The sequence below is a fragment of the Xenopus laevis genome, chromosome 2S (genome assembly GCF_017654675.1).
Source record: "Xenopus laevis strain J_2021 chromosome 2S, Xenopus_laevis_v10.1, whole genome shotgun sequence".
In the NCBI taxonomy this organism is placed as follows: domain Eukaryota; kingdom Metazoa; phylum Chordata; class Amphibia; order Anura; family Pipidae; genus Xenopus; species Xenopus laevis.
Genome location: NC_054374.1, coordinates 62,801,623 through 62,829,583, shown reverse-complemented (window position 1 = coordinate 62,829,583; position 27,961 = coordinate 62,801,623). Strand labels below are relative to the sequence as shown.

Sequence of the window (27,961 nt, the reverse complement as noted above, 5' to 3'; positions counted from 1 at the left end):
AACAACACAGTAGTGAGCATTTATTTATTTATTTAACTATTGCTGTGTTATAAGTACTTAGCAGCCTTCCCTGGATCACTCCCTCCCTGGCATATGGTTACTTTTGTGAGATTTAACATTCTACCTGCGGTGGAATAATGGGGACAGGTTTCAAGGCATGATCCAAATAAACCTGTTTGTCTTGTTGGTACACTAAGCTATGCAGACATACCACCCAATATTTTAAAATAAGAATTGTTAGGACAATTTAGGCCACATCTCTGATTTGCCCCGGGTATGTCTGCGCACAGCCCTGCCCACTTTCTGGTAAAACCCCATTATTGAGTTTCAGTTTGGTACTCTCTCAAGATGAGGTTTCTCAACTGTCACTGCATATTGAGATTACTAGTAGCAGAATTGACAGGAAACTGAGTGTTTTTGTAACATTACCCTACCCGTTACCCATGGCCACTTTTGTTGTTTCGGCCACCAATACACCATTACATGGACCCAGACCTTTCTATATCCTATCTTTACACCCAAAACAGATGACATGACAAAATTATTAATTGGGACAACCTTCATCCTCCCCAAGTCAAAAAATATGAAAACATGGATAATTTGTTGCCCATGCAAACACTGTCAGCACATTTTATTTTATTTTTTAATTTATAACATTCACAGTTCACAAATAATTTATCTGCAACATCATACAGTCCTTCACAGAGTGTTACATACAAAAATCTAATTATGTGTATAAAACATTCAGAGTGGGTAGTTTCTGGAAAACAATTTCTGTTTTTTTTGTTTTTTTTTAGAGAGAAGCGATACTCAGACCTTGATTTACAAAGCAGCTGGTATTTTTAGGTAAAGAAATATAGGATCTCTTTCTTTGGGGCTAAACTTAAATGCATACTTACTTAAATGCATACTTTATATAATTTTCTTCAATTGTCACCACTATTAAAGACCAGCAAATAAATTGCCTCAAATCACTGTGAGTCAGAATGCTTCCAAAGTGTAGATTTCAAAAACACAGTCCATTTTGACATGCATTCTAGGCAGTCTTACCAAGTCATCACATATATTATGATACCTCTGCTTCTTCAGATCCATGCTAACACATCTTGATTTCAAATTTCTCCCAGGAAAAAGCATTTAAGTAAGCTCTTTTTTCCCTTGGAAGCAGTGGTAGCCACCTCTTTATATTCAATTGGGTCTATTTGTCATGGATTTCTGCACCAGTCCTAAACTACCTCCGCTTAATGAATCTAGGCCTGAGGTCTAAATATAGTGCTACAAATAATTTTATTATACAGAGAGTTTTCATCATGCATCAAGATGTTCAGACACTTTAATAAAATATCATGTAATCTGAAGTGTTTTTTATTTTATAAACATAGAACATAGATTCCTATAGCATATTTTTAAATTAATAGTCCTTTCAATATATAATTTAAATATATATATTATATATTTTTCTCTATATAGTCTTTATTTCCTAGTTAGAGGAAAATCTGGTTATCACACATACAATATATTGTATATATATATATATTTTAGTACATTCACACTCACACTTAAGAATCCAGTAAACCACTGCTGCATAGCCGAGATAAAAATATATCCAGGCAGCAGTTCCATCGGTCAGGCACAGAAAGTGGCATAGGTTATAACATTGTGGAAGTGTTTTTCTTTTAGTTCACTCATACATGCAGTGAAATTCACTGCATCTTAAAGGGAAACTAGAGCCAACATACAAGTAGTTTATAATGTATACACAATAACCAAGTTCACTATTCATTATTTAACAAACATGAAAATATTTCTTATTTGACAAGAGCAGCTACACAGCAACAGTATTTGAATGTGATGTCCTGTATATCAGTAGGTGAAGAAGCACCAACATTCTGTTTACTATTTTATAACTTGTCATTGAGTTATTAGTGACGTTAAGTTATTTGTGAAATGCCTTTGTCAAATGTATAGTAGATTGAGCAGTTACTGCATATAAACAACTTGTATGCAAGCAATTTTATTTCTATGTCTACTAAAGTTTCTGGCCCAGTAGTGTATATGATTTCTGTCCTACCAGAATGTGGTCATTATAAATGCATTGCTATGTTAATCCAGGCCCTGCTATGTTCTAGAACTGTACAGTATACAATTCCTGAACAGCCCTATTATAAATTTTATTGAGAATAATAAGGTCAGATGAAAAACCTCTTTATCTATGCTGATCTGCAAGACACAAAATCTTTATCCAGCCCCTACACACTTCAGGACAGTAAGGGTTATAGTACATGGACTGTTGTTGTTGCCACGTCTCACACCAATAAGCATATTAAGATGACAACTACAGGCTGTAGGCTTCCTTTTCCAGTCAATAAGTAGTGAACTGAAAGCATTCCTTCATGTAAAAATAACAGTGATCAAAACACCCAATGTGGCATAATAATATAGATAATCATAATAATAATAATAATAACAATAATAATAATAAAGGGCCAAGCATTTGCCTTTCAATATACACTTAGAGCAGAACTTAAAATTGTGTCAAGATATTAAACAGGAACTCCACACAAACATAACTTAAGCTTTTTGAAAGTAAACATAATTTCAAGCAACATTGCAATATACATCAATTATAAAATATGCAGACTTTTTAATGGTTTGGAACAGTTCCCTAAGCCTAGCCCCCCTGCTCTCCTGCTGATCTGTCTGACTACTTTGCTGAGTTGGCTGACTACTGTTACTTTGTATCAGCAGCCATCTGTCCTCAGCCTGCATCCTCCAAACCCCACAATTCCCTGCACACGTGATCTCAATAAGGAATGGACAGTGCTGGGCAAAGTCGGCTGGGCGCCCTAGGCAACCCAGCCGACAATGCCGCCCCTCTACTGCTTGCGCATGCGCAGAAGAGCAAGCTCCGAGGTAGCATGAGTGCGCATGCACAGAAGAGTGTAATCGCCGAGGAACTGCTACTGCGCCAAGGAAACGCTAATGCGCATGCACACGCTCTCTTTCGGAAGAAAGCTGCCGTAGACACAACGGTCCGAACTAGGGGAAGTCATCAGTAGAGGTGCGTGCCTGGCGCCCCTCTACCTTTGCACTCTAGGCACGCACCTCTTCTGCCTACCCCTAGTTCCGGCCCTGAGAATGGAACTTCACAGTACAATGCATTATGGGTTATGTAGTTCCTACATGCTGTCAACTGTGGAGAGGTTGTTACAATTTGCAACATCAGTGTTTAGTCCCTCCTTCCCTGCCAGGATTTCAAATGATGCAGAAAGAGAAGAACTGTTAAACAGCTGGATTTCAGCATAGGAAACCATCATAATGACTTTTTTATTTGGACTTTTAACACCATCAGGGTTTAATAAATCAAAATTTTTTTTATTTTTTTTTCTACCAAAAACTTTCGGACTTTATTAAATAACCTCCTAAATGTAGGTACATATTAAATGCCATTATAATTAAATGACTTAATGGCATACCATTTTGTTTCAAAGACACATCATTTGTTACTAAATTTAGCATGCTCAGAATGTTCAAATGCAAGCGCAATGTATATTGCAAGGGCTGACCGTTAACTCTCATAGTGCAATATGCAATCTTAATGCATCAACTCCCCCTCCAACCCCAGGGTCAGTGGCGTAACTAGATATTACTGGGCCCCACAGCAAACTATTTTTCAGGCCTCCAAAATGTCTAGAGATTGACCTGTTAAACAATATTTATTGAAATTGTATATGAATTAGGGCCTCATGGGGCCACTATACTTCCTGGCCCCCCCTGCAGATGCAGGGTCTGCTTTCTCTGTAGTTACACCCCTGCCCAGGGTACCAATCTTTCCAAAGCACCAAACAAACAAAATCTCTTTACTATGAGGGCCTAACAGAAAAAAGTTTGGTAAGACTGTTGGTGTGCATTTCCCATTTTTTATGTTTGTTTTTATGATTTTTTTTTCCATTTATGTCACTTTAAAAAAGGTTTGGGTTTTTTAACCTTTAGCAAAAAAAAAAAAAAATTGAAAACATGTAAATGTTTATAAACTATATATAGCCCAGAGTGCCTGGTTATTACTATTGATTTACATGGAATGTGTGGCGTTATAGCACAAGATGGCCCCTGGAATCTGCACTTTAAAGACAGATGCCAGTTTTCAGCTTTCTGTATGCCTTCATGTGGAATGACAAAACTAGCAACAGCCTTAATTGTTCCCATCATACGGAATTTGGAATGCATTTATGTCATAAGTATAAAAGGGTTCATTAAGAAAATACTTTCAGAGTGGCAGATACCATCTACTCTTCTTGACTCAGAACTGTGGTTTTGCTGTTCTTTTCAATACTTGTTTGATCTGTGAAATGTGAGAGCACAGAATGCAGTGTTGTCAAATCAATCCAACATTATGTCCCAAAAATGTTTTTGGTGTTCATAAAAGACCAACCACTATTTCTACCCTGAAAAAAATTAGAATTGTTTTAAAATTTACTAAGTAATTTCACTCTGTCCTTTTTTGATCTACATAGTTAAAATAAGGCTTTAGTGGGGTTTGGAAGAGAGGAAACACAACTCTTAACTCTTCTCTGGTCCCTGAACATGTTCACCTATAAACAGTTAATTACATTTGGCACAAGACTCACTGCAGCAGGGCAAGTTCTAGCTAATACTTATATGTGTATACTGTATCACTGCAGTACTGTCTTGCTAAGGGCTCTCCAGGGAGCTCCCAGTTCATCCAATGCCACCTCTAAAATATACTCTGTCTTCTGGTCTTCCCTCGAGCTGTAAAGAAAAGGAAACTTGTTTATAACTTATCTCATAAGTGAACATGCCTATTCCTTTTACATTCCATTCCATTAAATAATACAATCTGTGGTAAATGGCATGAGCTATCCACATTGCTTTACAACCCATGTATGGAATACAACTGCACACAAGTCTTAAACTAGCAATACTGTATAACCTTGTCATCAACATGACCAATAAATAGGGCTTGTGTTGGGCATGTGTATTGACTTAAAGGAACAGTAAAAAAATGAAAGTGTTTTAAAGGAATGACAATATATACTGTCCTGTTACCCTGCACTGGTAAAACTGATGTGTTTCCATCAGAAATACAACTATACTTTATATAAACAAGCTGCTGTGTAGCCATGGGGGCAGCCAGTCAAACATAGGATACACAGTAGAAAACAAATTCATTTTGAAGAATCCCATTGTATACTATAGAGCTTATCTGTTATCTACTGTGCATCCTGTGACTTTTCTCCATTTCAGCTCTGAATGGCTGCCCCCATGGTTCCTCAGCAGTTTGTTTATATAAACTATAGTAGAGTTTTTGAAGCAAACACTTCATTTTTACCAATGCAGCACAACAGTACATTATATTTCCATTACTTTAAGATACTTTCACTTGTTGGTTTAACTGTTCCTTAAAGGGATACTGTCATGGGAAATTATTTTTTTTTCAAAACGCATCAGTAAATAGTGCTGCTTCAGCAGAATTCTGCACTGAAATCCATTTCTCAAAAAAAGCAAACAGATTTTTTTAAATTTAATTTTGAAATCTGCCATGGGGCTAGACATATTGTCAGTTTCCCAGCTGCCCCCAGTCATGTGGCTTGTGCTCTTTACTGCTGTACTGCAAGTTAGAGTGCTATCACCCCCTCCCACCCCCACCCCCAACAGCCTAACAACAGAACAATGGAAATGTAATCCAATAGCAGCTCTCTAACACAAGATAGTAGAACAGCACTCAATAGTAAAATCCAGGTCCCACTGCACACATTCAGTTACATTCAGTAGGAGAAACAACAGCCTGCCAGAAAGCAGTTCCATCCTAAAGTGCTGGCTCTTTCTAAAAGCACATGCCCAGGCAAAATGACCTCAGATGGCTGCCTACACATCAATATTACAACTAAAAAAACACTTGCTGGTTCAGGAATTCAATTTTATTTTGTAGAGTAAATTATTTGCAGTGTTAACTAGAAATACAAACTACATCATAAAATCATGACAGAATCCCTTTAATATGTATGCTTTTTTTTCTTACTGGTGGGTACTGGTCTCTTACAAGGCAAGGGGTTCTAAATGAACCCCTTGTAATTCTGGTAATTCTGCTATATCCATACACTGCCATATCCATATACTGCAACTGTTTATTCTGGTAATTCTGCTATATCCATACACTGCCATATCCATATACTGCAACTGTTTATTCTGGTAATTCTGCTATATCCATACACTGCCATATCCATATACTGCAACTGTTTATTCTGGTAATTCTGCTATATCCATACACTGCCATATCCATATACTGCAACTGTTTATTCTGGTAATTCTGCTATATCCATACACTGCCATATCCATATACTGCAACTGTTTATTCTGGTAATTCTGCTATATCCATACACTGCCATATCCATATACTGCAACTGTTTATTCTGGTAATTCTGCTATATCCCTACTTGTATTTGTTAACCCCAATAACTTTTGTCTGTCAGGCCTATTCTACTTTAGTTCTTTGATAAATATCTAAAGCACACATCTGTGTCCCCTCCTCCGTGAACAAGAGATATTTTTATAGCCCCAAACCTGGTTCTGGTGTCTGTAAAACTCTGCCCTTTGCTAGCTATTTAATTGATTAATTGATTAATTAGGCTCTGGTTTTCCCAATCAGCTACATATAAATTCAGACCCAGTATTGGGGATGGCACTCGTGTCTGGGGCATGGCACGAGTGCTAACCTTTCCTAAGTGCTATAGTTTCACAAGTGCTTAGAAATGACAGTTAAACAAGACAGTTGGACAAGGCATTGACAAGGCAAAAGGAACCGGATTCCCCTGCAATCAACAGCGAACCATCTGGGATAAGAAGAAAACAGATTTGCTTGTACCTGCTAGTTTGTTACTTCTTACTCCAAACATGCTTTATCCTGCATTTCTCCTCCTTTCACTCTCATGCTTCATAAAACACTTTTCACTACCTCCTCCATCAAATCCCAGTTCTATACAAATCTCAGCCTCTCTACTCTCCTCTCCTTCCCTCTCCACACATGAAGTTTATAAAGTACTCTGTTTAGCTATTCCACAAAACTCCTCCTTTTCATACAAACCAAGGACTTATAAATCCCACTCTCACTTAGTCTATCTTTCCTTTCTATTGCTGGCAGCTGGGGACATTTCCCCAAACCCTGGCCCTTACCCCATCCCAGTTATATCACGACCACGAGCTCCTTCTCTCCGGAGCAAATTCAATCAGTACAGAACACTTACTCCTATACCCAAAAACCCAGTTAATCTTTCATGTGCTCTCTGGAATGCCAGATCTGTTTGCAACAAACTTACCGCTATACACGACCATTTCATTGCAAATTCCTTTAACCTACTTGCGCTTACTGAAACCTGGCTCTCTCCTACTGACACTGCCTCACCTGCTGCCCTGTCCTATGGGGGTCTACACCTTACTCATACTCCTAGACCTGGTAACAGACCTGGAGGTGGGGTAGGTTTGCTTCTCTCTCCCCGCTGTACTTTTAAAGTTCTTCCACCTGTTCCCTCTTTATCATTCTCCTCATTTGAGGCTCACTGCATTAGGCTCTTTTCTCCTGTTTCACTCTGCATTGCTGTTATATATCGACCACCAGGACCAACTGCACAATTTCTGGACAACTTTGCAGCCTGGCTTCCTTACTTTCTTTCATCTAACATCCCATCCATCATATTAGGTGACTTTAATATACCCGTTAACAACATTAACAACTCTTCTGTCTCTAAACTTCTTTCACTAACCTCCTCCCTAGGCTTATCTTTGTGCTCAGACTCCCCCTCTCACTCCAATGGTAATGCTCTGGATCTCATATTTACCAGACTCTGTTCAACCTCCAATTTTACTAACTCCCCATTTCCCCTCTCTGATCACAATATGCTCACATTTCAACTCTCACTAACTCCCTCCTCACCCCCTGCTATTCCCCAAACACGTACTTACCGTGACTTGCAAGCTGTAGACGTGTCGCATCTCTCTTCTTCCTTTGACTCTCTTCACTCTAATATCTCAGCCATCTCATGTCCTAATGAGGCTACCTCTGTCTACTATAGTACTCTCACCACTGCCCTAAATGAGCTTGCTCCTATAAAAACTAAACGTTCTCGACCCAAACCACTTCAACCTTGGCATACTGCTCATACAAAAGCGCTCCAAAGACACTCACGTGCACTTGAGCGTCGCTGGCGCAAATCCCGTTCAGAATCAGACTTTTGGAGCTACAAATCCGCCCTGCGCTCCTTTAACACCAGCCTCTTCCAAGCCAAACAAACATACTTTACTTCACTCATTAACTCCCTTTCTAAAAAACCAGCACAACTTTTCTCCACCTTTAACACTCTCCTTTCCCCTTCTCCACCCCCTCCATGCACATCTGTCTCTGCTCAAGATATTGCTGAGCACTTCAAAAACAAAATTGACACTATCAGAAGGGACATTACACTACTCAACCCCCCTAGACTTCCACCACCCTCCCTGCACACTGCCCAGTCTCTCCTGTGCTCCTTCACCCCTGTCACTGATGAGGAAGTCTCAAAGCTTCTGGCCTCTTCTCACCTTACCACCTGCCCGCTTGATCCAATTCCCTCAAAACTTCTCCGCAATACCAATCCTTGTCTAATCAAAGCCTTAACTCACCTATTTAATCTTTCGCTCTCAACTGGACTGTTTCCTTCTCAACTAAAACATGCTCTTGTCACCCCCATTCTGAAAAAACCCTCTCTTGATCCCTCCAATCTTGACAACCTCCGACCTATCTCTCTGCTACCTTTCATCTCTAAACTACTTGAGCGCCTAGTCTACAACCGACTTACCTCATTCCTCTCTGACAATAACCTGCTGGACCCCCTACAATCTGGTTTTAAGCCACAACACTCCACAGAAACTGCCCTGACTCGACTAACTAATGACCTTTTAACCGCTAAAGCCAACAATCATTTCTCACTACTAATACTGCTTGACCTCTCAGCCGCATTTGACACTGTAGATCACCCTCTCCTCCTCCAGTCCCTCCAGTCGCTTGGCCTTCGTGACACAGCCCTGTCCTGGTTCTCTTCTTACATCACCAATCGTTCCTTCAGTGTCTCCTACAATGGAGTATCATCTTCTCCCCTACCTCTTTCTGTTGGAGTTCCTCAAGGCTCTGTCCTGGGACCATTACTATTCTCCCTCTATACTTCCTCCCTTGGCAAATTAATAAATTCGTATGGTTTCCACTACCACCTCTATGCTGACGATACTCAAATCTATCTCTCATCTCCTGATCTCAACCCAGAACTCCTAACTCGCGTCTCCTCCTGCCTGTCCGCTATCTCTACCTGGATGTCGCAACGCTACCTTAAATTAAACCTCTCTAAAACTGAAATGGTTCTCTTTCCTCCAAGAAACACCAGTAGCATCCCCGAAGTATCCATCATAGTTAACAATTCCACTATCACCCCCTCTCCCCAGGCCCGGTGCCTTGGGGTTATCCTAGATTCTGCCCTGTCATTCACTCCTCATATTCAGTCACTTATTAAATCATGTCACTTCCACCTAAGGAACATATCCAAAATACGATCATTTATCACCCAAGACGCTGCCAAAATTCTTATTCACTCTCTCATCATATCGCGTCTAGACTACTGTAACTCTCTTTTAATCGGCCTCCCCCTCCAGAGACTGTCACCTCTCCAGTCCATAATGAACACTGCTGCGAGGCTCATACACCTCAGCAACCGCTCATCCTCTGCCTCGCCATTCTGTCAATCCCTGCACTGGCTTCCGTTACCTTTCAGAATCAAATTCAAATTAATGACACTGACTTTCAAAGCACTTCACAACTCTGCTCCACCCTACATCTCTGAACTCATCTCTATATACTCACCCACTCGCTTACTTCGCTCCTCTACTGACCTGCTACTCAACTCTTCTCTCATTACCTCCTCACATGCTCGCATTCAAGACTTTGGAAGGGCTGCACCCCTCCTCTGGAACGCTCTCCCACGATCTGTCCGACTTTCTCCCAACCTTTCTGCTTTCAAAAAATCTCTGAAAACGCACTTCTTTCGAGAAGCCTACCCTCACTCTGCTTAACTACCAAACGCAACACCACATACAACACCACATTTCTCACCCACTTACTTCGATCTTGCCCACTCCCACACCTTGTGTATTACTCCCTTCCCTTTAGACTGTATGCCTATGCATAGGGCCTTCCTCACCTCTTTGTACCTGTATTGATTGTGATGTTTGTTACTCCATATATTCTATGTATGTAATTCATGTGATGTAGTTGTATAATCACAGTTACTTTACAGTGCTACGCAATATGTTGGCGCTATATAAATACATGTTAATAATAATAATAATAATAACAATGACTACTTTTGAACACAATTTGGTAAATTGTACTAAAAGCAATTTTGATTTGGTACCTGTATGGTGAAAAATGGAGCTACGATGCCCTGGATCTTTCTGTAGTTGAATCTCTTTAACTGTGAAGATTGATGCAGCTAGGAAAAACAATGCAAAGAAGAGTGAAGGATGAGTTTGGCATCTGAAAAATATTTGCTACATATGAGTAAGAATACCATTTAGCTTTGTTTTATACATTTCTATTTTTTACTTATCTTATATCTTATCTTTCATCTTATAAAGGAGAAGGAAAACAATATTGTAAGTAATTACCCCTACACAGTCCCAAACAAGGGAAAGTTGTGCTCACCACTAATTTTTAAAACCATTAGGCGGGGGTGCAATGAGGCTGTGACCACAAAATACATATAGTCAAATACAAGAGTCCTCTGCACTACACAGTCCCCACATCCCAAACCACACCAACCGGACTCTACAGAATTCCCATGTTCCCCATACCTGAATTTAAATGCCAAAGCTGTGAAATAGGGTTAGTGTCTGTCATGAGTGACTATGTTGCTTCCTATCCCTGATTACCGAAAAAGAGCATGTGCACCGAAAGTCAATCTGTTACTGGCTTCCACTCTGAATGCCCCTAGTCAACAATCTCTAGCCAGATATGGGTATATGTGGTGTAGTTAAAAGATAGTTTATATTGTGAATAAAAATTATCTTAAAAAGAGCCTTGCATGTTGAATTTAATCATGAAATGTCACAATATTCAAATTTAAAAACACCAATCATGGATAACTTTCAAATAGCCGATCAGAGAGAACCTTACAGCAATAATTGTTGCATTCCTGACTGTGGTTTTTAAAGCACAATCTGTTACAAAAGATTATCATTTAGGAATATTTGACATTTTGTATTTGAATAATACTATTATTCAAAAGTAGAAAAATAAATTTGATCAGTAGTTATACAAAACAAGAAACATTATAATCAAAATGTATTCCAATAGGCTGCCTAGTACAGGTATGGGATCTGTTATCCGGAAACCCATTATCCAGAAAGCTCTGAATTAGGCACATGTGCAGTTGCTATGAACCATAAGACTGCTCCAGCTGTGCATGCGTCAATACTGTGCTCATTTACAGAAGAATTGTTCAGTATACAAATAAAAACTAGGTAAACAGGCTATGAAAAGTAAAAAAAATGTTTTTAATATAGCTAGTTAGTTAGCCAGAAAGTAATCTATAAAGGCTAAGTGAATGGATGTCTAACATAATAGCCACAACACTACTTCCTGCTTTGCAGCTCTCTTGGTTTCCACTGATTGGTTACTAGGCAGTAACCAATCAGAGACTTGAGGGGGACCACATGGCTCATAACTGTTGCTTTTGAATCTGAGCTGCATGTTAAGAACTGCAAACTCACTGAACAGTTATGTCCCATATGGGTCCCTTCAAGTCGCTGACTAACTCAGAGTTAGAGAGCTGAAAAGCAGGAAGTTGTGTTCTGTTCTGTATTGTTAGACATCCAGTCATTTTGGCTAACTATCTGTATTAGAAACATTTTTTATTTTACACAGTTTTTATTTTTACACTGAACTGTTCCTTTAAAGGAGAAACAAACCCCTTATTAAAAAAAAACTCAACCCCCCACCCCACATAGACCCCTTCACTCCTCCCCCCCAGCCTAGCTGCTGCAAATGCCCTTAACTCCAGCCATCTTCCGGGTCTTCGGTCATCTAAGAATGAGACCGGCGGAACGGCGCATGCGCAGTTGGAGCAATTTACCAGTTACCGTTAACTCCGATCCCTGAATCTGCACCGAGGGATAAGTAAAAAGTTAGGGGCATTTGCCCGGGGTAGCAGCTAGGCTGGGGGTGAGGAGGGAGTTGGGGTCTATGTTAGGTAGGGGGGTAGGGTTTTTTTTTCATAAGGGGTTTGTTTCTTCTTTAAATGAGAACAAAAGATTAATGTGCATTATTTTCAGAAATCCTAGCCCTCGTTACGGTGAAGTTGAATGCTATAATACTTTTTCTATATATGCATTTAAAGACCTCTACTCAAGCACCGTTTTCCTGATAGCTTTTGTCTTTGTGGCAAACACTATCTTCTTAATGTTTTTGAACTCTTTCTTATTGTCAGTGCAGCTACTGTGCATGTGCAGTGTCTCTACCTTTACCCCAAGCTCTTCTATCAAACAGGCAAATCACCTAATAAAGGAAAACTGAAAGGGCATGAACATGGCTTGGCCAAACATTACTGCACTTGCATTGATTTTAATTGGATCTACTTATCTCAGCAACCAGAAATATAACAATAAAAGACCAATTCCAATTTGTCTCAATGCCTACATCATACTAAAAGTTAATTCTGACTTCAGGCTAAAGTACAAGGAAGAAAGAATGGAATGTGATAGCCATGAATATACAAGGTTATGTTAAATTTGAATGCTATAGACCTTTATATGTTATGTAGCTTTGTACATATGTAATAGGAGATACACAGAAGCTGGGACATTAAACAATAGATCTGGATGCAAGATATGAACATGGAGTCTGTAAAAGTAAACCTTAAATTCAAAGTGTAAAAAACAACTATATCCTGATACAGTGATCTCAAGCTATTTTAACCTTTTTGTGGTTTATGGGCCTATTTATCAAAATTATAATTTGTGATTTTTTTGTTACAAAAATCAAACTTATTCTTTTCAATGAGTTTACCAACTTAAAAAAAACTTCATGTATTGTGTAAATTGAATGGGTTGTATTACCCATCTCCTTTTTTGATCACAGATTATTAAAAAAAATGTCAAAATTGATGCCAATGGGGATAATAAATAAAATGAAATAAATAATTGTTACATCTTTTTCTAAGAAGATCAGGATAAGAAAAGAAAATGGAATAACTGCGATATACTGCTACCTTTTAATGTTAGAGTACCTCAATAATGTCTTATTTGAAAAATGGGTTAGCACTTACTGTCAGGTAAGGTTAGTACTTGCTCCCCCATGGTTTTGAAATAGGGGTGTCTGAGCCCCATGTCTGCTGAGATTCTCCTCTTGTCCTCATACTGAAACAAACAGGCCACGTGTCAAAATGGCTTAGAGTTATACAATTTACACTATCCCACAGAACCCTTATTGCAAATAAACATTGCCACATACATTCAATAACTCATTTTAAGGCAGCACAATATGCAAAGTCCATTGCCAGGTTTTTATAACACAGTTGTCAATAGGGTAAGATAGGTCAATAAATTTACGATATGTATTTAGAAAAATATTTGTGGCATTTGTTGCTAAATAAACCCATGAACTGGCCAGTTAAAAAAGCAATATTATACCATTATTTAACAATAATTTTGTCAAAGGAAGGCGAGGCCTCTGTCTTTGGCACTATAAATAAAACGCTGGGGCACTTACTAACAAGAGACTGCTAAGTAGATCGATCCCATCTGTATCAAGCCTGAAATAAACCAGGAGACAATGGTTAAAAGCATACTATAATCCATAAAATGTAAAGCTTCCATATGTGCCTGACAACAATATCTAAGGGGTTATTTATTAAAGCTTGATTTTTATACATGTACACCTTTAATATTTCTGTTAGTATGTTAAACAATGGTTAATTAATGCAAATTTTCAACTGTCCTTCATTTTTAGCTTTTTTTTTTTTTTATAATTCTTCAAATTATTTGCCTTCTCTTTCTAACTGTTCCCAGTTTTCAAATGGGGGTAGCTGACCCAATTTAAAAACAAATGTTCTGTAAGGTAACAAAGTTATTATATTGCTACTTTTTATTACTCGTCTTTCTAGTTAGGCACTCTCCTGTTTATATAATTGTCTTTTATTCAATTTGGACCATAGTAACCAGATTGCTGATATTGCAAACTGGAGAGCTACTGAATAAATAGCTAAATTAACACAAAAAATAAAATCCATCTGCACATTATCTCAGAATACCACTCTCTACATCATACTAAAATTTCATTTAAAGGTGAACAACCCATTTAAGCCCTCTTGAGCAGAAATTATTTGTGAGTCAACCTGATTTAAGCCTCACTCACCTGGTCACCTACATAAAAAGATCAGTTACCAGCTGTCAGTAATTTGCAGCTGTATCCTATCTTACCTGCAATAGAGAAAGTTTCCGCACCTCCTGTCCTTTCCTATGATATTCCTGCTTGGTGGTGCAGAGCCCCCTAGATGATCAGCACTCGTCAATCAAGTAGGAAAAGCAAATGTAAGAGAGTCGCATAAACAGCAATTCTTTTGCATCAATCCTGATGAAGGGAGGGTGACCCCCCCTGAAACATGAGGGTGACCCCCCTGAAACGTGAGGGTGATCCCCACCTGCAAAATAATTGGTGTTTGTGCAACTCTCTTACATTTGCTTTTCATACCTTACCTGCTCCATTGAAATGCCATCACTCAAAGTCCTCTGATATACATCCAAAGCAATGGAGCAGGGAATACTGTAGAGGTGTGTAGCCAGGGTGGGACATGCAAGGCTGAGATACACCTGCATCCCTTCAGGTCCAAGTTGGCACCTCTACTTGAATTCTTTATATGATTATTTGTACCACCTATTGTATAGTATATAGCCAAGTTGTAGGTTGAACATGTCTCAAAAGATGAAATACAGGATATCATCTAGGCATGAAACTTCTTTACCTTGGAATATGATTTTTTAGTGGTTGAGCTCGATATTGAGGGAAGCCATAGCCTTTAAACTCTTTATTAGAAGATATTCCTGGCCATGTCTCCTCTGTAGGGGTTCCTGCACAAATTGGCAGAAAAGAAGAAAGCAATGAAGTACTTCCACGCACAATTGTTTGGAATTAACAAAAAAAAATCCATGGACTTTTTAAAACAACCTATTCAACGTGGAATCATCCCTTTTATATTCATCCCTGTAGTAATAAATGAAATATATGGATGTTCTAAGTCACCTCAACATTCAATGACTATATTAAAGCATACAGATAAGGCATATCTTAAGGTTTCATTACAATGCAGTGCAATTTTCTTGTAATATGTGGAGGCTTATTTGTTAAAGGTTGGATTTTAGTGGTTTTAGAAATTTTTAAAACCACGACTAAACTCACAAACTCTAAAACCACGATTGTCATGGAATATATTAAAAGATCTCGAAAATAAAAAGTGTGAATGAAAGAAAAGCACTGAACGATGCAGTAAACAATAAGAATACCTCAAAAACCTCTAAAAACTTTAGTTTTTCTGACAATTTCTAGGGAAGGAAATATCCGAAAACCTCTAAAAGTCCGAACTGATTTAAAGCGGTCCAATAAGATCAGTGCAGCTCACACTGTGACTTCTATAGCACCTCAACAGCTTTTTCTTGGCAAAGTTTTAATTAGAGATTTTAACTTAAAATAAATTAGAATTTTGAGAGCTTTATAGAAATATAGGAAAACCACAAATTTTTCGAGATTCTTGGAAAAAAATTGCAATTCAGTTGAAATGGACCCCCTTAGTGATGTGGCATGTCATAATAAAAATAATTAACCAAATGGTTTAATGAGGTATTCAATATGTCACATCAGGAAGCGTTGTTTTTAGCTGATGACATAACTAATGACTATTTTTGAGGACAAATATACCAAAAATACTACCACAATAAAAAGAGAGAATAATAACTGAAGAATTAAAAGTATATTGAAAGTAGGTGATCCTTCATTTTTTTACACCAAGGCATCTCTACATTATTGTGAATAATAATCCAAATTTATTAAGTGGATGACTGATTGATTTTTGAGGCAGGAACATACATAGAAGTCTTACCTAGTAATCTGAATATTAAGTGCAGTTCCTCTTTCACTGTGGATCCTGGAAACATAGGCCGTCCAGTTGCCATTTCATATAGAATGCATCCAACTCCCCTGTAAAGAAAAAAATATTGTTACACACCAGTATTAAGCTGGTCTATGTTCTTCCATTTTTTTCCTCACGTGTAAAAGTTCAGATTTTAGTGCAAAATATATTGATACAAAATTAAAATGGATATTGTAATCATTACAAAGTGTTTATTAACCACAAACCATTGTATGTGACCTCATACAATATTTTTACATGTATAATATAGAAATAAATAGTATTCATATTGCTTCATAATAGAAAATTCCAATTGTACCAGTGGTGCAGTGGAACTAATAGAAACTGGGCCCACTTTTTTTTTAACTTGTTCATTAATGTAAGTAATGTATCAGTGTTTGCAGATGACACAAAACTATGCAACCCAAATTTATTCTATCTAGGATGCAGCATCCTTGCAGCAGAATTGTGACAAACTGGCAATCTGGGCAGCTAAGTGGCAGATGAGATTCAATGTTGATAAATTTAAAGTCATTCACCTGGGATTTAAAAATATCCAAGCCACTTATACCCTTAATGGGACTGCACTAGGCAAATCCATTATGGAAAAGGACCTTGGAGTCATTATAGATAATAAACTTGGCTGTCACAAGCAATGCCAGTCAGCAGCATCAAGGGCAAATAATGTCTTGAGCTGTATTAAAAGGGGCATTGATTCACAGGAGGGGGGGGTCATTCTTCCACTGTATAGAGCACTGGTAAGGCCCCATCTAGAATATGCCGTACAGTTTTGGTCTCCAGTGCTCAAACAGGACATTATTGAACTAGAGAGGGTACAGAAAAGGTCAACTAAGCTGGCAAAAGGTATGGAAAATCTTAGCAATAAGGAAAGACTGGCCAAATTGGGGTTGTTCACTCTGGAAGAGGCGTTTAAGGGGTGATATGATAACTATGTATAAATATATAAGGAGATCATATAATAATCTCTCTAATGCTTTATTTACTAGTAGGTCCTTCCAGCTGACACGTGGGGACCCATTCCGATGAGGTTCCATCTAAATATATGGAAGGGTTTTTTTTACAGTGAGAGCTGTGAAGTTCTGGAATTCTTTCATTGAATCAGTGGTACAGATGGCTTTTTAGCAAGTGAGGGAATACAGGGTTATGGAAGATATCTCAAAGTAAAAGCTGATCCAGGGACTAGTCCGATTGCAATCTTGGAGTTAGGAAGGAATTTTTCCCCTTCTGAGGCAAATGGGAAAGGCTTCAATGGGGTTTTTGCCTGCCTCTGGATCAACTCTGGATCAAATAGCAGTTAGGCAGGTTATATATAGACTTAAAAGGTTGACCTAGATGGCCTAATTTCCTTTTCTGAGACCGGTAAAAAAAGATGAGAAAAGAAAAGCTCATCTCCTAATTCAATTTCAGATTTTCCAATAGAGCCAGATGCAATTTAATAAACTTATCTCACTGTCTATTACTTATCTCACTGTCTATTACATGAAAGCTATAAAAACTGGAACTGAATTTGGAGATTTTTTTTCCTCTTCAAATTTATCTTCAGGTGATAAATGACTAAATAACATTTTAACAGGGACCTGAATCTGGCCCTTTTTATGAAAACCATTATTCAAAAAGGAATATGCATGAATGCTGTTTTCAGAAATACAGGGAATGTTGTTTTTTATCCTATTTAAAAAAAACAATATTTTTTGTTCATTTCATTTTCCCGATAATAATAAAACAGTACTTTGTACTTCATGATAACTAAGCTAGCATAAACCTATATTTTATGGCAAATGTTTTATTGACTTAAGGTAGAGTGACAAGAATTACAAAAAAGTCTTTCAAAAACCCAGGTTCCTAAGTATAATAGATCCCATACCTTGTGTGTGTATTTTAAATATATACATACAGTACTTTACTGCATGGCATTGAGCTATTGCTGCTTTGCATTACAAACAAAATACTTTTATTGTGATCAGTGTTTCCAGCACACTTATATGAAGGAAAGTGTAGCTGAGCACAGACCACAATATAAGTATTTTGACTTCACCTGTGGTTAGTCCAAAGAGCGTCTGCTTCTCTCCTTCTTGGTCCATACAGCGTGGTGCCTGTAGCCACTATCACTCACCACATATCAATGGGTGTACTGTACTCAGTGGAACCTAGAAGAACATCAGGGGGTCTGTACCAGAGTGTCACCACTTCATTGGAGTAGGTCTTGGTGGGTACTGATTTGGCTCTTGCAAGGCCTGTGCAGAAAACAAAGAAGAAACGAGGGTTATTCCTGTGCCTAAATCTTTTTTTTTATCATGAGGCATTTCTTACCCTGACTTTATATGGAAAGTCTGCACACTTGCTTAGGCTTATGCAGAAAAGGTGAAAAAAAAAGTCTGCAATAAATGTATATATATTTTTTTACACAGACATACCTCATTCTGCAGACTGAAAGCAACCTTGATAGTGTATCTCTGCAAGAACCATTACCCCACCTCCCTTAGGCTTACAGAGTAAATCCAAACGTGTCCTCACCATGTTCCACTGTCTCTCTGTTTTCCACATATATCAAGTCCCAGTATATATCAGTTCTCAATGCAACAAAGTGATGAAGGGGTTGGTTTCCTTTATATTAATCTAATCACAAATGCTCTCTTTCCACCTGTTTACATTAAGTTACATTATGTTTGTGTAAAAAAAAAATATTTGTTATATTTTTGGAAGTATAGTTAGTGTTAGTATAGTTACTTTATGCTCAGGTCAGTACTTTGCCACATAAAAGGGGATCATATACGACCTCCCAAACAGTGTGCAAAGTGCAGAAAATGGTGCAATGCATCCTTTTGCTCCAAATGTGAAGCATTAAAGGGATCCTGCCATTGGAAAACAAGTTTTTTTCAAAACGCATCAGTTAATAGTGCTACTCCAGCAGAATTCTGCACTGAAATCCATTTCTCAAAAGAACAAACAGATTTTTTTATATTCAATTTTGAAATCTGACATGGGGCTAGACATTTTGTCAATTTCCCAGCTGCCCCTGGTCATCCAAACTTGACTGAAGTACTGTAGGTCACTTTTGGTTACTAGGCTGAAACTTTGTCCCTGTTTTTACATTAGCCCCTATAATGTTTTAACACTGGGGCAAGGCTGCAATAACACACACCAAAGTCTGCCAGCTTTAACTCTCCCTTCTCATTTATCAGCAGATTCTGTGGTTTGAGATCCCTGTGCAGGATTTTCCTTCGGTGACAGTAGGATAGACCACGAAGCAGCTGGAACATGAAGATCTAGGACAAATAAAAAGAAAAACATCTTGTCAATTACACAATATAAAATCATTTCAAGGGTTAAGTACATTTGTTTTTCTGCTGCATACAGATTTCTCTTGTGGCACATGTATGCTATAATAGCAGATACACAGCTGGTGGGATAACTGAACTATGTGCTCTAAGCACAGACGAAATTACAAAAGCTAACTGACTACCAAAACATATTTGAAAAATGAAATGCTGTCTGATGGTTCTAATGTACAATCACAATGCTATATCTATTCTACCATCTGTTCACAACGTTATCTAACTTACATTTCAAATGAAAAGATAAGAATGAAAATAATTTCTTCATGATCACACAAGAATGACTGGCCCTGAAATGTGTAGCGGCCCTTAACACACTTTGATCCTCTGACAGAGTACCCTTGAAAAGGTCACTGCCAGGCACTTTCAGCTCAAGAGAAATGTGGCCTTCCTGGTTTTCCAGGCTTGTTCTCTCTTATATCACGTTTTTAGAAATAATTGAAGAAAAAAGTACATTTTTCAAGTTTTTCATATAAAGAGGCAGCATACACCTATATACACATACACAGATTGAGGGGATTATTAATCAAAATCCAAAAAATTCTTACTATTTTCTATAAACTACTCCGACCAAATCCGCACAGACTGGTTTACTGTGACCTGTGAAGCCCGAAAACCACAAAATCTTTGGATTATTGAATGAAACCCAGTGCAGATCAGGATATCAACTGGACATCTGCCGTTGACTTCTACATGAACTCGGCAGGTCTGAGTTGGAGTACTTTTTTATTCGCACTTAACACCATCAAGGTTTCATGAAAAGTTCTATTTTTCTATGAAAAAATGGTGGCTTCCTCTTTAAAAGTTTAACCATAAAAAAACCCAACTTTGATAAATAACCCCCTAAATAAATAGAATTTATGCTGAAGATGTATTTTACTTTTTTTATGTAAAGGTCAGTATTTTCTTAAAAAAAAATCTGTATTATAAAGCAATATAGCTTTTTAATTTGACCTATTCTGCCTTCTCACGTACGCTGAGCTAAAAAGGGATAATGACCTCTGTATAAATAACCATTTCACTTTTACCTTTTTGTGTATATCTCCACCCTATAGACAGGAGGAGTACATTATACATTATGCATCCTTCTCTTTCCAAAATTACCAGTAAGAAGTAGAATGTTGGCAATTGAAAGAAATGTCTAGTTTCTAGTTTTTTGCCCTTTTTGCTCCAATTAAAACAATAGCTAAAATGTATGTTCAGCATACTATTCATTAAACGCATGTTAAACTAGGGTTCTACTGCCCAATTAATATGAAAACATTGTGTATTTATGTGTTCTGCTTTTTCTCTTCAATTGGCCTATAAAGAGACAAACTTACAGTTACAGCTCAGCCCTACCTTGTTTCCTCTCAACCACTGCTAGAAAATCTTCACTACATTAATCTTTGAAAGGGTTATGCAAATACTAAACCGTTTTCAAGACCCCCCCCCCATTTTTTTAGAGGGATGAATTGGACATATCTCTACTTTATATTCTGTGCTCTAGAACCCTATAAAGATTAAAATTTGTTTTGATCTAGTGATGGCGGAGGCCATGGAAGATACCGTATTTCACTTCTAGTGATGGGCGATTTTGTACTATTTTGCTTCACTGAAAAATTTGCAAATTTCCCGCAAATTCAAGAAATATGTGAAACGCATTGAAGTCAATGGGTGTCTAAATGATTTTGACGCACGTCAATTTTGACACTCGCAACAATTTTTATATGCGCATCTATTTTGTCCAAATGCATTAAAGTCAATGGAAGTCAGAATAATTTTGATGCACGACTATTTTTATGCGTGTTGATTCAGCTTGATGGTGCATGAAATCTCACACCAAGGTGCTTATTGTAAGATCTTCTATAGATCATGTGCAGTATATTTCTAATTGGTAACAACCCTCATATATGACTCCCCACTTCTAATTATACCTTAATTACTTCAAACTTCTCTTCCATGTGGTGATCAGGTGCCCAAAGTCAAATTTTGAAGGGTTAAGAAAATAATAAATCAGTGATTTCTTTAAAATAACTATTGAAAAGGAGATGCTTGTAGCACAATCCTATTGTTACTTTATGACTATTAAGCACTGCACATGTTACATGTGGCACATCATTTCCCTTTTAGCTGTATCCTTTTAGCTCAGTTTAGTGCCACAGTATCCCTATAAATTATTGTAAAATGCTATGAAATGGTTTATTAGTATGAGGATGTCTCACCTTAACATTGTGCATGCACATAAGGTTCCCACAGTTATCTAAGTACTGTTTTAAATCACTGTCCTGCAAAAGAAAAACATATGTGGTTAGTCCTTTACACAGCTAAATGCATTGAGCACAAAAGACCCACAATGTTTCGGGGTGGCTGTAGTCTCTCTTAGTCAGGTTTATAGGTAAAGCCAAAGTCCGGTTCACATGAGCTGTGCTAGTGATATGTCTATACAAGGCTTCTGTCAAGCTGGAGCAACTCCTGCACCAGCTACTTCTGGTCTTTTGAATGTTGCTGCATCTCCACCAATTAAAATGGAAAACTCTAGGGACAACAATGTGTTGCTTTTGAATCTTTCTATATACAACCCTGAATATAATCAGGAGGTCTGTACAGTATAAGAAAAAAGAAGGGCTAAGCCTGGCAATTCAACTTAAAGGAACAGTTCAGTGTAAAAATAAAAACTGGGTAAATAGATAGGCTGTGCAAAATAAAAAATGTTTCTAATATAATCAGCCAAATATTTAATGTATAAAGGCTGGAGTGACTGGATGCCTAACATAACAGAACTTCCTGCTTTTTAGCTCTAACTCTGAAACTTGAAGGGGGGCACATGGGACATAACTGTTCAGTGAGTTTGCAACTGATCCTTAGCATTCAGCTCAGATTCAAAAGCAAACAGTTATGACCCATGTAGTCCCCCTTAAGTCAGTGATTGGTTACTGCCTGGTAACCAATCAGTGGAAAAGAAGAGAGCTGCAAAGCAGGAATTAATTCTGGCTATAGTGTTAGACATCCAGTCACTGTGACTTTATACATTAAATTTTTGGCAAACTAAGTATATTAGAAACATTTTTTATTTTGCACAGCCTATCTATTTACCTAATTTTTATTTGTATACTGAACAATTCCTTTAAGTTTATCCTAGTATGTGTATTGTTTTACCTGCTATTCAGTGTCTGGGTAGCCCAGAGATAATGTCTAAAAACCCTTAAGGTCCCCATAGACGCAAAGAATTTTCTTTGCCGAACAAACTATTTTAGCGAAATCCGACCAATTCGTCAAATTATCGTGAAGTTAGTGGGATTTGAACGATCGTACATCTTACGATTTTTGTCCGACATCTGTCAGGAAATTGATCGGCCAGGTTAAAAAATCTTTATCCGTCCCAGTGCAATCTATCTATGTTTGCAGGGCCAAGCAGGCAGCTCCCCTAGGTTTTGCTGGCAATATCGCCTGAAATGGTCTTTTTACTTGTTGGACACATCGTACATTTAAACAATCGTTTCGAGATAATCGTGGTCTCACGATAAACAAAAGATCTTTTAAAGATCTTTACGTCTATGGCCAGCTTTAGCCTCCAACACCAGGTTGACCATGAGCAACCTACTCTGTATTTATAGCATTTTACATACATATAACACATTAGTCTCTAGAGAGACAGAGGAGTTCCTATTCAGCTCAAATGCACCATAGTTTGAGAATATACCAATTTTAATACAATATTATATTTTATTTATATTTATTTACCAAATACAAGAAGGAAATAAAGAAATGGGATTCGTGCCAGAGAATTATTTTTTGGAATGTGTTTCATGCAACACAAAAGAAATGTAATACAATAAAATGTATGCAAAGAACGGATGATAGCAAAAATTTAGCTTTGAGTTTTCCTCTTACCAAGTACTCGAATACAAGAGTGAGACAGTATTCTGTGTGGATGATGTCATGCAGTGTTACAATGTTGGAATGTTTAAGATTCTTCAGAAGCGAAACTAGGAATGAGAAAAAGTAGCTTGTTATATATTTGTTATGCACAATAATAAATACCATGAAAATATATCTTTATAGATGTATTTAGTGATGTAATCAGTTAGAAATGGTGCTTAGTGATGTTAACCATGTCGAATGACTCCCTGAAACTTGGATAATTTAATAAATAATGCAGACATACCATAACATCTAGCATCCACATTAGAAGTCATCCATAACCCCCAAACTATGGCCTTGAGACTTTATGTTTTTTCGTTGACCTGAAAAATCCTTTAATTTGCAGTAGGGAGTTTGTTATTTCCTAAGTATTCTCCAAAGTCTTATTCAAAAGAGTTACTTTCATCCTAGAGGACAATAATAAGAGTGCCTTCTCTTATCATTTGTCTTTGGTACATCCCATCCCATTAAACTTCTCTACCTTACCCTCTCTGATTGCTGTGCAGGGTGCGCCTTCCTCATGCTCCAGTCTGATCTCCTTCAGGGCTACCAGGTTCCCTGTAAGTTTGCTGCGACCTTTGAAGACAGTGGCATAGGTTCCCTACAAATACAAAGTTTGCTTTAGACTCTTAGCTTTAACCTGTAGTCCTTAACCATAACAGGGTTTCTTGGTATAGATAATAATTTCATAAATTCATTGCATTTTTTTCCTGGAAATTCTAGTATGGTAATGAGAAAAAAATGTATTTTCAGTTACAAGGGGCATTGTGACTGGAAGATTATTGTTTTATATTTATTATATGATACATAACTAGAACAAATAACATTTGTACAGTCCAATAAAATCATTCTGTTATGGATATAACCAAATGTGCCAAAATGATGCATGGAATTTTTGCCTTTCTGAATTGCTGTTGCCACCTTGTGCCTGTTATCATGCTAAATAATGCACTTTATAACACTAAATAACAATTCCTGGTTAGTGCCAATCTTGCAAAATAATTTATGGCTTTCCCACTCAGTGGTTCTGGACCCCATAGTCTAAAACACTATTTACTTATATATATAAACCACATTTGTCATGATCAGTCATATGCAATTAAGCTTTCCTTTAATAATGTAAGAAATGTGGCGAATACTCTCTTACCTCTCCCAATTTGTCCAGCTTTATGTATGTCTCCAGTTTTCCAAACCCAATGTCAGACTGCAAAACACAAAGTTTATTAAATTACAGCATTTCTTACTTCTCCTGAAAAAAAACCCACCAAGTTCTTTGTCAAGTTAAACAGGGCCAGATTACAAATGCATGCACCCCTAGGTGAATGCATACTGATTGGTCCATGTGTGTGTATGAGAACTGCCTGGGAGCTGCACCAACCCCTCGACCCGCACTTTGATCTTTGATTAAAGAAACTGGAGCCCCATCAATGTGGCAAGTGGTCAGCTTGTTGCCTTTAAACTTTGTGGCCTTCCCACAAATCCTCCTGATAAAATATTCATTTGTATAATCACAGGGTCGCATTTTTTATTAATTAGTAATAAGCTTTGATTGTAAATTTTAGATTGTATATATCCTGTATATTGTGATTAATACAGCTATTTGCTACTGAACTTATATTAGTAAATTATTCCTACACTGTGGTAAAAGCAGTTATAAAGAGCAGAAAGATATGTGAATTAGGGAGAAAAGCCCGTGGTACACCGACTGATATGCTTACTTATCCAAATTCTGTTTGCCCTGGGCAGAAAATCCAGTGTAAGTTACTGTGTGCATGGTTGCCAGATGCAAAGACTCCTGAGTACATTGCATCCCTGGTGCAACTGTCTTGCTTGTGACTGCCGCCCATTTTCCGTTGTTATAGGCAGTGATCAGTAAGCAAGTAAACAGAATGTCACCACAACAGATGGTGGGAGAGGGGTGGTAGAAGAATAAAAAGAGGAATATGTACTTATTAATGCCCTTTCTGAAAAATATCACCTATAAGTTTTATTTTTTTTGGCAAAACAACGTTTATATTATGGTGTACGTATAAAGTTGTATGTGAATAAAAAAAAAAGTGGACACTGTCATAAATTGGAAAGAAAACCAGACTCCCTGTTATCTTCATCATCATCATTTATTTGTATACAGTATATTTATAGTTACGCTTTACATTAGTAACAGAGATCAGATTAGGTTCAGTGAACAAATGGTGAATAGCAACAAACAAGGGTTTACAGAGTACAATAGGATTAGAGTGGGCAAACTAAAGGTTTGGGTACAACTGAGACGCTCCCTAAAGTTGGGTCTTTAGGGAGCGTTCCAGGTATAGAGATACAGAGAAAAGTAGAAGCCCGAGAGAAGTCTTGTAGACGAGAATGGGCTGAAGTGATGAGAGGAGAAGAGAGGTGAAGGTCAGAAGCAGAGCAAACATTGCATAAAGGAGTGTATTTTAAGATCAGAGATAAAGTATAGGGAGGGACTTCGCTGTTACAGCCTTGAATGTAAGTATGAGTAGTTTGAATTTGATTCTAGAGAATATTGGAAGCCAGTGAAGGAATATGCATAGGGGAGCAGCTGATATTGAGTGGTGAGATAGATGAATGAGTCTAGATGAACAGATTGGAGTTGTGAAAGGAGACTTGTTGGAAAACCTGCTAAGAGTAGGTAATCAAGGTGGGAGATAATAAGAGATTGGATAAGTTTTTTGGTTGTTTTTTTTTTTTACGTTTTTTGGCTGGTTTGGCTGAACTGAGATACAGTTGTATTCAGGCAATGTTGCACAGCTGAATACGACAAGATTTTGTAAGTGTTTGGATGTGTGGTGAAAGAGACAGATGTGAGTCTAGGAAAACTCCTAGGAAGCGTGCATATGTGATTGAATGAAAGGTGATGTTATTAATTGTGAGTGAGATCTGAGAGACAGGAAGATCTTAGAGGAAATATAATAAGTTCTGTTTTTGAAAGATTCAGTTTCAGGTGTTGCTGAGACTTCCAAGAGGAGACAGCAGAGAGGCAGTCTGTAACTTAGGAAAGGACAGAAGGAGAGAGGTCAGGAGAAGACAAGTAGAGTTGGGTGTCATCAGTATAAAGGTGATACTGAAGTCCAAACGACTGAAGTTTTCCTATAGAAGTAGTATAGAGTGAGAACAGCAGAGGGCCTAAGACAGAACCTTGAGGAACTCCAACAGAGAGAGGATATAGTAGAAGTTGAGTTAGAGAAAGCAACTTTAAAGGAACGACCAAAAATGAAAAAAAGATGTAAACCATGAAAGAGCAGTGTCATGAATGACAGCAGAGTATAGAATGTCTAGGAGGAGCGGGTGGTCAACTGTGTTAAAGGCTGCAGAGAGATCTAGAAGGATTAGTATGGAATAGTGACCTTCAGACTTTGACGGTAAAAGATCATTGGTTACTTTGTGAGTGCAGTTTCAGTCGAGTGTGTTGGGCGGAAACCAGGTTGCAGGGGTTTGAAAAGGGAGTTGTGAGTGAGATGCTGGCGCCTTTCCAATAATTTGGATGCAAATGACGATAGTTGGCAGGAGAGCTGGGATCGAGCATGATTAATGCTCGTTTGTATAAATATAGAAAAGTACCAGCAGAGAATTTAAGGTAATTTGAGGGTTATGTACTTTTGTGTAACATTTTTAACACAGATGACAAAACATTCTGCTTCAATGTTCAGGAGAAGATTGTTATGGAGGAAAGCTCAGTAATATGCAACTTACTGTTTTGTTTACAACAAATGCAGATGCCAGTAAAATGAAAAATTAAAATCCCTTGTGATTAGAAAGTGATGATGAAGCCTCAATGTTTTAAAAATGTCAACAAAGCTGCAAATACTAAATCCTAGATGACAACTAAATCAACTGAAGAACGATGCAATCCATGAAAAATAAATGATATTTCAAAGACGCAAGAATATCTTGTTTCTTGATAGATGCCCTGCTCACCCACCCATATTACATCTTTGCAATGTCAAATTGGTATTATTCCCAGCTAATTGCTAATTGTACTAGTGAGCTAGTCCATTTTACAGCAGAAAAAGTCAACAGGCCCTGGGTAGGCAGTTAGCAATTAACCTGGGCCCCTTTTGGGGGCAGTCCCTGCTAACTTAATTGCATGGGGCCTCAAGATGGGCAGCACCTTGGGGTATCCACATGCTCCAGTGAAGAGATCACCAAGCTTGAGCTGTTTTTATAGAAGCACTGCATACTTTATATATACTTTACTATATAAAAAAGCAGTGTTTTATTGGGCCAAAAATAGACAATGTTTTGGGCTTTACACCAGCCCTTTATCAAACTTCATGATGGGACTATTGTTTATATAAATGCCAAGTCACTAGAAAAATGTACTGTTGTACAGAAAGGCTGCAACAGCCAGCTACAATTTACAGTCAATTTACAGTAAATTGTAATTTACAGATAATTTGTTTCAATACATATAAAACCTTGCATTTTTATGTTACTGGTCCTTGCAGCAGAGTTAAATTCCAACAACTACTT

General features: G+C 37.7%; 2 protein-coding genes across 9 annotated transcripts in view; one reads left to right on the top strand and one right to left on the bottom strand.

Moving 5' to 3' along the window:
- The window catches only part of elk4.S (ELK4, ETS transcription factor S homeolog), a 301,246-nt gene that overhangs the window by 88,364 nt on the left and 184,921 nt on the right, over positions 1-27,961 (top strand). The window lies entirely within an intron of this gene.
- Positions 2,709-27,961, bottom strand: part of cdk18.S (cyclin-dependent kinase 18 S homeolog) — a 93,193-nt gene continuing 67,940 nt past the window's right edge. For both annotated transcript variants that reach the window (XM_018249366.2, XM_041583875.1), the window contains exons 5-16: positions 24,621-24,677; positions 23,960-24,074; positions 23,444-23,538; positions 21,775-21,837; positions 19,378-19,501; positions 18,349-18,469; positions 16,185-16,282; positions 15,054-15,159; positions 13,802-13,844; positions 13,359-13,449; positions 10,449-10,526; positions 2,709-4,770 (exon numbers count right to left, since the gene is read on the bottom strand). In XM_018249366.2, the coding sequence (XP_018104855.1) occupies positions 4,736-4,770; positions 10,449-10,526; positions 13,359-13,449; positions 13,802-13,844; positions 15,054-15,159; positions 16,185-16,282; positions 18,349-18,469; positions 19,378-19,501; positions 21,775-21,837; positions 23,444-23,538; positions 23,960-24,074; positions 24,621-24,677 (1,026 nt within the window). In that variant the 3' untranslated portion in view covers positions 2,709-4,735. The remainder of the gene's footprint in view (positions 4,771-10,448; positions 10,527-13,358; positions 13,450-13,801; positions 13,845-15,053; positions 15,160-16,184; positions 16,283-18,348; positions 18,470-19,377; positions 19,502-21,774; positions 21,838-23,443; positions 23,539-23,959; positions 24,075-24,620; positions 24,678-27,961) is intronic.